The 12,812-nt window shown below is 41.6% G+C and overlaps 1 protein-coding gene across 1 annotated transcript in view; it reads left to right on the top strand.

The window, feature by feature from the left end:
• otog (otogelin) overlaps positions 1-12,812 on the top strand; it is a 248,022-nt gene that overhangs the window by 122,041 nt on the left and 113,169 nt on the right. Inside the window, exons 25-29 of the mRNA XM_080189956.1 lie at positions 3,880-4,018; positions 4,871-5,005; positions 5,827-5,973; positions 7,555-7,674; positions 10,790-10,906. Of these exons, the coding sequence (XP_080046082.1) occupies positions 3,880-4,018; positions 4,871-5,005; positions 5,827-5,973; positions 7,555-7,674; positions 10,790-10,906 (658 nt within the window). The remainder of the gene's footprint in view (positions 1-3,879; positions 4,019-4,870; positions 5,006-5,826; positions 5,974-7,554; positions 7,675-10,789; positions 10,907-12,812) is intronic.

Below are 12,812 nucleotides of genomic sequence, written 5' to 3' on the forward strand. Positions count from 1 at the left end.
AAATGGTGGAGAATCTCAGCAGGTCTGACAGCATCTGTGGAGAGAAATTAGAGCTCATGGCCATGTTTTTCCAGCTACATCGTACCTGGCACAGGTCATGTTCGGGCGATGCAGGCCCAGAGAATCAACAATGAGGGTTCTAACTCATTTAGCGCTAGCACTAGCTCAAACCCCTGTTGGGATTTTCTCAGCCACTGCACCTGGGTGTAATTTGTTCCTGACCAGTGAGGGCGGGAACCAGATTACTGTATTTAAATAAGTATTTAAGTATGCTAATATTTAGAGGGATAGTTGGAGGGCATTGAAGCCCCAAGGGGTCGGGGACGTGGCTGGGATGTGCCTATCTGGCAGTGCCAGCCTGACACCCTAGCAGTGCAGATCTGGCAATGCCAATTTCACACCCTGACAATGTCAATCTGACAGTGTCAACCTGGCACAATCTGCCTATCAACCATGTGATGTTCTCCTTACTAACATTGGGGCACTTGTTCCAAAATTAGCAGAGCTACCTCATAGACTAGTCAAGTAACAGTATATAGTATGCTATAGTAACATTCACAGAGTCATACCTTTCAGCGAACATCCCACACTTATCCATCAAAGCTATAAAATTGGCCTCTAACCAGCAAGAAAAGAAATTGAAAGTATGTCCTGCCCACAAAAAGCAGAATAAATCTGATCCAGTTAATTACCATCCCATTAGTCTACTCTCAATCGCAGCATAGTAATGGAAGATGTTGTCGACAGTGGTATCACGTAACAGTTATTCATCAATAACTTGTTCAGGACTATTCACTTTGGGTTCAGCTAAGATCACTCAGCACCAAATTTTATTCCTGCCATTATCCAAACAAGGATCAAAAATTTGAATTCCAGAACTAAGCTTACAGTGACAGCCCATGCATTATTTGGCTGTGTGTACGGCCAGCAAATAGTCCTTGGAAGATTTCAGTTAATGGGAATTGGAAGGGCACTCTCCTTTGGCTGAAAACATACTTAGCACTAAAGAAGATGGTTGTGGTTGTTGGAGGATAATCATCTCAGCTCCAAAACATCACTGCAGGATTTCCTCAGGGTAGTGTCCTACTTTCAACCATCTTCAGCTGTTTCATCAACGATCTTTAATCGTAAGGTCAGAAGTGGGGAGAATTGCACAATGTTCGGTTCCATTCACAACCTCTCAGATAATAAGCTCTCTCTGCCTATGTGAATCAAGACCTGGCCAACATATGGCTTCACCAAGACACAAGAAGCTCAACACTATCCAGGAAAAAACAGCCATTTGATCAACACTATCAAACATCTTAAAAACCCACTCCCTCTCTCATTGCACACAGACACCACAACATATACCATCTATAAGATGTAGAGCTGTAACTCAGCAAAGTACCTTCCAAAACAGCAACCTCTAGTACTTAGAGGAGCAAGGACAAAAGATGCTAACACCTATAAGATACCCTCCAAGGCACATACCATCCTTGATTTGGATTTGTCGCTGGGTTAAAATCATGGAAAACTCTCTCTCCAACTGTGAGTGCACAACCGCATCTGCAGTGGTTCAGGAAGATGGCTAATCGTTACCTACTCAAAGGCAGTGAGGGATGCCATGAATAATGGCCTTGCCAGCCACACCTACATCTCATGAATATATAAAAAATTGGCATGCCTGGGCATGACCTGGCCCAGCTGGAGGGCAATCCCAGCACAGATGGTGGCACTCTGATATACAATCCTCAAAATTAAGGCTGAGCCTATGAATTCTCATGCTATCGCATCAAACATTAGCCAGGAAACCTTCTACTGCTTACCACATGTAGCTCTCCCTCGAACGATAAATCAGGGCAGAGTATACTCTGGGTGAATTTCAATATCTATCACCAAGATTGGCTCAGTAGCACCACTATTTACCAGGTTGGTCAAATCCTGAAGGACAGCCTCCGAGAAGCAAGAGGCTTCTCGACTGAGCTTTTAGCAGGTGGTGAAAGAAGAGAAAAACCTACTTGATATCATCTTCTCCAATCATTCCAGTTCACAGATGCATCTGACCATGATAGTATTGGTTGGAGTGACCAATAAATTCGATCATCACGCTGATGATACTTTCCATCATGCTGTGTGCCATACCACCAGGTTAAATGGATTAGACTCATCAAATCCTGGAATCAAAGAATGGTTCCAGCAAAGAAGGTGGAAATTCAGCTGGCTATGTCCGTACCAGCTCTGCAAGAATAATTCATCTAGCATCATTTCCCTGTAGCCCTGGAAAGTTTTCTTCTTTGGATAATGATCCAATTCTCTTTTGAAAATCATGATTGAATCTGCCTCCACCACACTCGCTGACAGTGCATTTGACATTCTAACCACTCATTACTTAAAGAACATTTTTCTCATGTCACCTTTGCTTCTTTTGCCATTCACATTAAATTGGTGTCCTCGGGCTCTTGATCCTTCTACAAATGGAAACAATTTCTCTCTCTCTTGCTTTGTCCAAATTCCTGTGGTTTTGTATACCTCTGGCAAATCTCCTCTCAACCTTATCAATTCCAGGGAGAACAGCCTCAGCTTCTCCAAACTACAAACAGGAAGAGATTAGGGGCCTCTGACTTGATGGAATGTACATGGTGGGGATACTTTGACTCCATGAAGACCTGGATGGCAGTCTTATGGATGGCTTTCTGCCTGGCTGTGAGTTGAAACCCAAAAGTGGTAGGAGGCGATACTTGTAATGCAAGGAAAGCAACAAGCGCATCCTGTTAGATTTGCTTGAGGCCTTCTGGGTTTGGGGAGATGTGCTTTCTAGACTGGAAAGTCCTTAAATCATGGGAGAGGAGGGGGTGGTGATGAAGGAAATCTGAAATCCTGATTTTCTGACTCTGGCATGGATTTTATGCCATGGCAAGTACAGGCATCGCAGGCGAGAACACCACCAACCAAGTACACAATACATATTCATGCGACTCGGCCAACATTGTCCACCTCATACGTTGCAGGAAAGGATGTCCTGAGGCGCAATACATTGGCAAGACCATACGGTACAATAATCGATGAACGGACATCATGTGACAGTCACCAGACAGGACTGTTCCCTTCCAGTCAGGGAACACTTTAGCAGTCAAGGGCATTCAGCCTTCGATCTTTGAGTAAGCGTTCTCCAAGGCGATCTTCAAGACAACAACGCAGAATCACTGAGCAGAAACTGATAGCTAAATTATGCATGTATGAGGATGGCATCAGCTAAGATCTTGGGTTCATGTCGCATGTAACCCTCACCATTTGGCCTGAGCTTCCAAAGTCCTACTAACTGTCCTGGCTTGCGACAATTCACACCTCTTTAACCTGTGATTACCTCTCTCCCCACTCACATCGTCCATACCTGTGAAGATTTGATTACTTGAAACTTGCATTCCAACCATTATCTTGCAATTGAGTCTTTATGTATGCCGTGTTTGTGAAACCTACCTCTGAACTCAGCTCATGAAGGAACAACACTCTGAAGGCTCGTGATTCCAAATAAACCTGTTGGACTTTAACCTGGTGCTGTGAAACTTCTTACTGAATTCTTGTTAGACAAGGGAATCAAAGGGATAGATGGGAAAGTGGAGCTTGAAACACAAACAAATCAGCCACGGTTTTATTGAATGGCAAAGCAGGCTTGAACAGGTTTGTATGTTTGGTTGCTGTAGAAATTAGAGATTTAGCATTTAGTGAGCTCATACATATTTACAACAAATGCTTTAATAAAATAGATGCAATGACATTAAAATTAAACAATGTTCTCGTCTAAGTATAAAAGAAAACTTCTGTTTAAGTAGCAAAACACTGAATGTAATTGTGCAAGTATTTGCGTAAGTTAATCCTTATTGATAACATACCTTTTAGTGTTTGCCAGCAGGGGACCTTCCAGTGCACATTCCAACCCTGTCCTTCAATGTGTACAGCATATGGAGACCGCCATTACAAGACTTTTGATGGAGTTCTTTATGATTTTATTAGCGCTTGCAAAGTTTACCTGGTTAAGGTAAAGGTTCATTTTAGTAAAGGTTAAATTCTTTATAAACCATATTAATTGTATAATGTTTAAAACACTAATTTTTCCTACAAGATAGGAACAGATAAAATGTAGGTGGGCACAAGATTTCAAATCATTTTCATCTGGCATATAGTTGTTCATGAATAACACAGACATAGTTTTCATTATCATAAATTAACTGGATATATCTATTGAATGGAGACTGAATCACTCAGTTAATAAAACTCCTGCCTCTATGGTAGATGCCTGTTGGTCATGGAAGGGGTGTTCAGGCAGCTCAAAGTAGGTTGTTAACTAGCCTGCAAAACCCTCCAATGCTCCACACCATTCTCCAAAGGAGAAAAGAATGTGAAAATATTCAAATCAAACAAACTTGTATATTTTTCTACTTTGAATATAATAGGATTGTCAATATGCTCATGTCCAACTGGTTACTGCTTGCATAATATCTTTATCCACAACTCCCACAAATTTCCCATCCAGAGCCATCATGATCTAATTGAATGGCCCAACAGACTTACTTCTGCTCATGTGCACCCCAAGTTCTCATTAGATACATATTACATTCCATTGCTTAGCAATGGAAAAAGATTTCCCTTTTCTGTAAGGAAGGGACCTGGATGAGGGAGCAATGTTGTTGGAATAAATAGGCTGCTTTGGTTCTTATGTTTACATCAAGCACTAGAAGATCACAACACACTGTCACCATTTTAAAAAATACTTCCTTTTTTTGTGCCAAATCTGAAACCAATAAAAAAATGTTTGTGTTTGATATGTAAGCCATTTCACAGTAAATGACACTCTACATACATGTATAAAAGGACATCTTTTTTCTGGCAGAGTCTTGGGACTTTAAGGCTGTCCATCATTACTGAAAATATTGACTGTTATGGGAGTGGAGCCATTTGTCGCAAAGCTCTGTCTGTCTCAGTTGGTCACACTTCCTTGGTGTTTGATGATGACAGTGGGAACACGGTAAGTAGGAGAGCAGAATAGACAAGATAAAACCATTTGTACAGTGAAACCCCAAGTTTACATGCCCCGATTTAGCGCGAATTCAGATATAATGCAATGAATCATTGGAGCCCTTTTTTTGCTCTTTCCGGGGAACTGAAAAATTTTTGGTGACATAATTTTGTGTTTTCTTAGATTAAAATGGAACAAACTGCTAAAGATCCTCCAACTCAGAAGCATTCTAGATTTCACTCGCAGCTAGCAAAATGCAAGGAACACTCAATCACTTTTTTAATAAATAAACTGTTGTTGTTTTGTTTATTAAAAAGCTTTATTAAAAATTAATTTGTGTTTTAATTTCTACTGTAACGACAATGATTTATTCGCGGAATTCTTTAACTAAAAGGTAATTTACTTGCCACGTGGTAAACGTGCAAAAACGGGTTAAAAGGGTGATAATAGGGGTGTTTTAGGATTTAGGTCAACATTGGGTCAGTTTGAACGCTGATTTTTTTGAACCCTGATTCGCAATAACATTTTATGGACTTACCAAAGATTTATGTACTTAAAGTAGTACTTTTTCTTGGCTTCTATCTTTATAATGGACTATAGCCAATGCCATAGTCACTACGATTGATTTTTAATGAAATATATTTAGATTTTAAAATTGAGTCATTGTTAATTAGAATTAATGTGCATTAGTATTAAATAAAAGTAATTTGTTCATCAGTAGTACTAAATGCATATTGCCTATTTGACCATTTTTCACTGGTGACCAATAAAATCCAGTGTACATTATATGTTTTCTTATTTATTATTTTTCATTAAATTAATCTTCTCAGAGTCCCTCCAGCATCACAGACATGCAGCAGATTGTACACATATGGAAAGCAGGTATTTTCACTGTCATACATTTCCCGGTTGAAGAAATTACTGTACTATGGGACCAAAGGACAACAGTACATGTGCAGATTGGACCTAAATGGCAGGTAAGAAGCATTATGCATAAAACTTTATATCTTAAACTCCTTCTTGTGAAATTGTATGTTCATACGCGGTTTAAAATCCTGCATAGTTAGGACATCACAATACAATATTTCAAATTTCCACTTTTATGCAGTGCAGTCACCTGACAGCTAAATCCAATTCACACAAGCCAATTGCCATTCACCCTTATCCTCTCAGGGAGATGATCCATTACTATACTCTTCGCAAAACTAAAAAACAAAAAATCGCAATCGCTTGTAAGATTGGTACAAGCTGTACAGAATTTAAAAAGCAGACAGCAGGGCCAAGTTGACACTACTAGGGTGGGACCAGGAGCAAGGCAAGAGACTAGGCCAGGAGCAAGGCCTTTAGGGAACTCCTCTGGGATGGAGGGGAGAAGGGGGTTCCCATTGTTTGGGAGGGAAGTGGTGATGGTGGGGGAGGGGGGAAGTGTTGTGCCTGCATTGCAGTGGAGGCACTGATGCCTCAAAGCTGGCAATGATGTGAGGTGGTGGAGGTGGGGTGATCTGGCTGAGGACTACTTATGCTTTGGGGGCCCTCTGTGCCAAGGCCCTTTGATGATGTCACACCCCACCCTGGTTCTGGTGCACCAAGTCCCGCCCCAAATCACATCATCATCCTTCTGACCCCACCACCCTCAGGTTACTTGAGTAGCCATAAAAATACAGAAAAGTATGCAAATCACTATTTTGGTGCTTTTTAACTTATGAAAACAAGCCTATGGTTGATTAATTCAATTCCACAATGTAAGCTACAAAAAAAATGCACAAAAGACACACCACTGTTTATCTCTGATACTTGTGTAGCATCAGAGATCCAGGCACGCTGATCTCTGTGGAGCCAGTCTTGCTAGTGTGTTTAGGCCCTGCCCCTCAGGAATCACAGTGCAAAACACCCCCCCCCCCCCCCCCCACCACCTCTGCTTTTATTTTGGCTAAATGTCAGAAGATCTGGAGTGAAAACCTAGCTGTGTTTCTGGGGAGAAACACATCGACTTTCAGTCAGTAACTGATTGACATCATTTTTAGGAAAATTCCGCCTATAGTTTTTTTTCCAACATTGACAACTTGCTTTATTTAGACCTTTAGCACATCTGAGACTGAGGATAATATTTATTACCTCAGTTTCATTGTTTTGCCACCCACCCCCACCCACCACCACGGCACAATGTGTTTTAAATTCCATTGAGATCAGATATTTGTGACATACCTATATTTTTCCTCAGTATGTTAATTTACACTTAAAACATGGCTGAGTAAATTTCAGAATTGCAAATAACTGGCTACCACAATCAGCCATTGGTTAAATTAAAAATTGGAAAGAAGAACTGATTGTACATTCCCGTAGGAGAACAGTACTTTGAGGGCAGAGAAGGAGTTCCATTCACAAAGCCAACAAAATAAACTTGCAAACGATCTATTCTGGTATAGGACGCTTTTCTTAATTATACGCTTTGCTTACGCTACTGGATCATTCCAAAACAAGTCAATAATCAGTAAAATTTATTGATTACATGAATTTCTGCCAAGTGGTATCTGTGCTACTTTTTTACTTTCCCGCAGGGAAAACTCTCTGGGCTCTGTGGAAATTTTGACATGAAAACTGCCAATGAAATGAGGAGTCCAGATCACATAGAATCACCAAACCCACAAGAATTTGGGAACAGCTGGACAGCTGTGGAGGTAAATAAGTATTAGAGAAACTGAAGTTCCCAGCTCACTAGTGACTTGACTGGAGTATGGGGAAATGTCTGGGTGCTGGATGATGTTCAGAATTGAGTTTGGTTGATTTTGATGCTTCCGAACATAGAATAATCTGTTGATGTCACTTTCAATTTCACCAGCAGGCTAGTGAATCAGTGGAACAGCACATGCATATCATTATTTAGACTATAAATTACAGAAGTGGTATTAAAAATAATAGAAAAGCAGTAGCAAAGGACTAGACAGCAACTTACTTCTACAAAACCTTCAACACAAGGCCCTTTCTTGGGTGTACATAAATACACGTTCATTTTTGGAGTTTTATAGAATATTACAACACAGACACAGGGCACTTGGCACAGCTGGTCTATGCCGATCTTTACACCACACACAAACCTAACCTTTTCTCACCCAATCAACATGGCCAGTATTCTCAGACTTTGCCGCCGGCCTGGATTCTCCAGTCCCACTGCAGTAATTGGAATCTTGGCTGAATGCCAAATTCTCCATCCTCTTGGGCAGTGGTGCCAAGATGTATGACATCAGAGAATTCCTGCCCATATCTTTCTATTCTTTTGCCCATATATCTGGTTTCCATTTAAAAGTATATATGCACCTAAGCGTATGTCCTCAACTCCCTACTTTTTCTCATCCATATAGGCAAGGGGTCAGTTCCTTTTTTATGCTGATGATACTCAGATTTACTTCCCCACAACTTCTTTTACCCCCATAGCTATCTTTATAATTTCAGACTGTTTGATTGACAGTAACTCATAGATGAGTCAAATTTACTCTTGTTGAACACTCAACAGTTCTTGAATCCATGAAGAAAATAGATCTTCTGAAAATCTAGATTTGTGGATAGAGTAGTAGCTGCTGAACCTGGATTGGAAGTTCATCACTGGAGGGTGCAATAACTGGTGAAGAATCTTTGAAGAACTGTTCATGTGAGAAATGCTGATGAGGTGGGAGAAGAATTAATATACTAGACCATGAAGTTATTCCAAATGGCTCTTGCCACTAAATACTTTATCTTTGATGTGCCATCCCCAAGAGCTTGAGGATCAGAACATATTAGGTATTTTTGGGCTGCTGCAATAGCTGGTCTGTATTTTAAAGCAGGCCATTGCCAGCTGGGACACAATGGGTGCAATAGTGAAGCTGCCCCAAGGATATGTTCAAGTACTGGAAAATATTGCTTTACAACACAATGACTTGTTCAGTGATGGTTTTGTCTCACCAGTTGTGCTGATGACTAAGAGTTACTTAAAGACTTCAGTAACTAGGTGTTAAGAGGATGTCCCTTTGCCCCAAGCAGGTATCTATGCACTAGGTGCTCCTAATCAAAAAATGTTTTCATGGAGCATCATGGCATTACCAGGAAGTGTGCACATATCTGTGCAGATGATATGATCACTTGAAGGGATCTTGAACACACTGCTTGAAGGGAAGGTAACCCCTTTCAGTTTATGGATAAGTTCTTTGATCTGCACACATGCAGTCAACTATTCCATACACCTGAAGGAAAGCAGTATTGGCTGTGTAGCAGACAACCTGGTCCTATTGTCCATGGGAAAGGATATGAAATTGCATGCCTTTTCATGCACTTTATCTGTCATCTATTAAATTTGGCAAGGTATATCCATCTCCGAGTAAGTAAAGCCACTATAGTCCCAGATGACCATAGGCTGTTATCCCTTTTGAGGGGGAGAGCTGACTGGGGCTGATTTAACTTGAGGATCACCACACCGCAGGCAAGGTTGAGAAGAGTGGCCTTCGTGAATAACCTCAGTCATTATGGAATTAAACACACGTTGTTGGCATCGCTCTGCAGCACGAACTAGCTGTCCTGCCAACTGAGCGAATGTGCACCCACTAAAACCCCATAGCTTGAAAGTCTTGCTACAGCAAACAGTACAGATCAATCACGTCCTCTCTCCTGAAGGGCAGACTCTTCAAATACTGGTAAGTAGTCTCGCAACACCAGGTTAAAGTCCAACATGTTTATTTGCAATCGGAGTGATGCCCCTTCCTCAGGTGAATGGAGAGTTGGGTTCACTAACATGGCATATATAGACAGAAATGCAATTGCAAGATTGCGGTTGGAATGTGAGTCTTTACAGGTACAGATAATGCAAGTGGAGAGGGGGATAATCACAGGTTAAAGAGGTGTGAATTATCTCAAGCCAAGACAATTAGTAGGATTTTGCAAGTCCGGGCAAAATGGTGGGGATTACATGTATTGTGACATGAACCCAAGATCCTGGTTGAGGCTGTCCTCATGCATGTGGAACTTGGCTATTAGTTTCTGCTCCGCGATTCTGCTTTGTCATGTGAAGGCCGCCTTGGAGAACACTTACCTGAAGATCAGAGAGTGAATGCCCTGGACTACTGAAGTGTGCCCTGACAGGGAAAGAATGTCCTGAGGCATAGTACATTGGCGAGACCATGCAGACGCTATGACAATGGATGAACAGACACTGCATGACAATCACCAGGCAGGAATGTTCCCTTCCCAACCCACCCTCATCTACCCCATGGAGAGTGAAAGCTAATGGGGTATAAATAGGTGGGTTTGATTAAAATTACTTCTTCAGTCAAGGCACAGTCACATTCATTTAGATCCACTGATCCAAAGATTGAGAGGTGCGTGTGCTTTTAAATGGTCTATTTCCTGCCTCCTGGTAGCCAGTAATTTTGCTTGAAAATCACTCAAGTCCATCTTTGTTACAGGATCACAATTTACAAATCGTGTCTGTTAGAAACAGGGGTGAATGGTAGAAAAGGGTGGGAGGCTATTAAGTTCTTTTAACTCCCTGGACAAAATAGTCATAGGTGGATTGAAAGTGTAAATAACACAGTGAATTATTTCAGCAGTGCAATTTGAGGTCACTGTCAATTTCTTTATGCTATATTGAGTGAGTTAGAATTGGCTACAGCATATGTAAAATCTGAGTTTCTTTCGTACCTTTTGAAATTTTAGTTGTTTAGTTTATCAGTGCGCTATTTGATTTCAGGCTGAAAAAAAGAGTAGCAAATGCACCCTGTTTGCTTTATTAGTAAACTCTCATAACAGTTACTTAATTTTTTCCAGTGTACGAACAGCCCTGATATCCGTAATCCTTGCAGCATGAACCCACTCAGGGAGCCGTTTGCTAAGAAGGAGTGTGGAATATTATTGTCTGACGTTTTTGAGCTCTGCCACCCAGTGGTGAGTGCTGATCGAAGCTTTTTCTCTTGTTACCAACAGTACCAGCTGTGGTCTCAGACCTTGTGTAATGGTAGTGTGCATAGAGCAAATAGGTTTTTTACTTGATTGATGTAATTGTCCTATTTCTACAGTTGCTACATTATACCATCCTAAATACTATACTTGTCCCAAATTCTTTCATTCCAAGAAAGTAGTGAAAAATGAAAAGGAATCCTTAATAAACTGACATAACAGCACTGACAGAATAGAATTAGAACATAGAACACTACAGCACAAACAGGCCCTTCAGCCCACAAGTTGCGCCAATCATATCCATACCCACCAGGCCATAGAACTATCTATAACTCCCAATCCCATTGAATCCCATGTACTCATCCAGAAGTCTTTTAAAAGACCCTGGTGAGTTCGCCTCTACCACCACCGATGGCAGCTGATTCCACTCACATTGTCCTATTTCGTTAGTTATTTTGGACAATTCAGCTTTCTTTAGATGTGTTTGTCAGCTATTCAATAATACCTGACAAAATGAATTTTTATGTTGATGTTGGATACTCAGAAATCAGTAGAAATGGTTCCCATGTTTCATGCTGCCTCTCGGGAATCAGGAAAGGTCAGGTGAAGTTCAGCTCCTTTTCTTCGGCAGTGTGCCTGCAATCTGAAACTCAATGCAAACTGATCAAATATTCAGCTTATGGTTTATTGAATTATTCTGTAATTTTGGGCTGACTGCTCACTTCCATTTCTCCTCCTAAAATTAAACTTAATACACGAGGGGTTTTCCACCCAATACATAGCAATAAAGATTGACTACATGCCCAAAAGAGGAAATTGTGATTAAACTATACAGTGTTCCAATCAGGCCTTATCTTATTCAGGTCACCCCATTTGAGGTCTGCCCAGGTGGATACTGGATGAGTTGGCATGAAGGATATAAAGGCAAAGGATGGGATGTGGGGCAGAATAAATTGACATACAGAATATCGGGGATCATAGGGATGAATGGGGGCATGGGTTGACATGGAAGGCATGAGATGCCATTAGGAACAGGTGCAGAGACGTGGATTAGCATGAGTTGGCAATGGATGGGCATGAGGAGTGGGTGGGGATTGAGTGGTGTGTGGAGTGAGGGGTAGGCTGTTGGAATGAAATATCGGAGAACCAAGGCAGGCCTTTTAACCAGCCCATCTCAGCATTCGGGAGCCCCCTCTAGCTGCTCCAAGTTGGGGGGGCCTAGCCTGCACGCACCGTCCCCTCCACCCATGCCAGGATGAGGATTCCAACATTGATTGAGGATTCTGTCAGCCAGGGCATTTTTTCCTGAGGCAAGTGCTACAAGGTGGAAAATTTCCCGAATCTGTGCCTCCTCCCCCTCCCCTCCCAGCTCAGGGAAAATCTTGGCCCAATGTTAGAGGCAAGAGTTCAGGGCAAAGACTGAAGGCTGGAGATACTTGGGATTTTCAGTCTGGAAATGATAGACAAATTTAATGTTTGTGACAGAGGGCTGGAAAACTGATGGGATCCACAAACCACCTCTGCTGGGGAGCACCCACTGGTATGAAATGCTTGCATCTTTGTTCAAGGGACTTCCGGGAAGCCTTCAAGCAAACCTGGCAGCATTTTCTTTTCAGGCACTCCACATGTTGAGTGGAATTCTCCCAAAGAAATTCCAAGTGTCAAATTTGCATGAAAACTGGAGTAATTCAGGCAGTTTTTTTCAGAGGCAGTTCAGAGAAGAATCTCTCACACTCTGTGCACTGCAGAGGCCACCAGCATGAATATCATTAAAAACTAGGGGCATTGCCGCTATTCCTACCATTCCTGCTAGAGAAGCTGAAATCGGTGCATTGAGCAGGTTACTGCACGTGTGCCGATCTGACAGTGCTGAGATTGGTGAATGCACAGTGGC

The sequence above is a fragment of the Carcharhinus amblyrhynchos genome, chromosome 6 (assembly GCF_965287045.1).
Source record: "Carcharhinus amblyrhynchos chromosome 6, sCarAmb.v2.hapA, whole genome shotgun sequence".
Taxonomy (NCBI): Eukaryota; Metazoa; Chordata; class Chondrichthyes; order Carcharhiniformes; family Carcharhinidae; genus Carcharhinus; species Carcharhinus amblyrhynchos.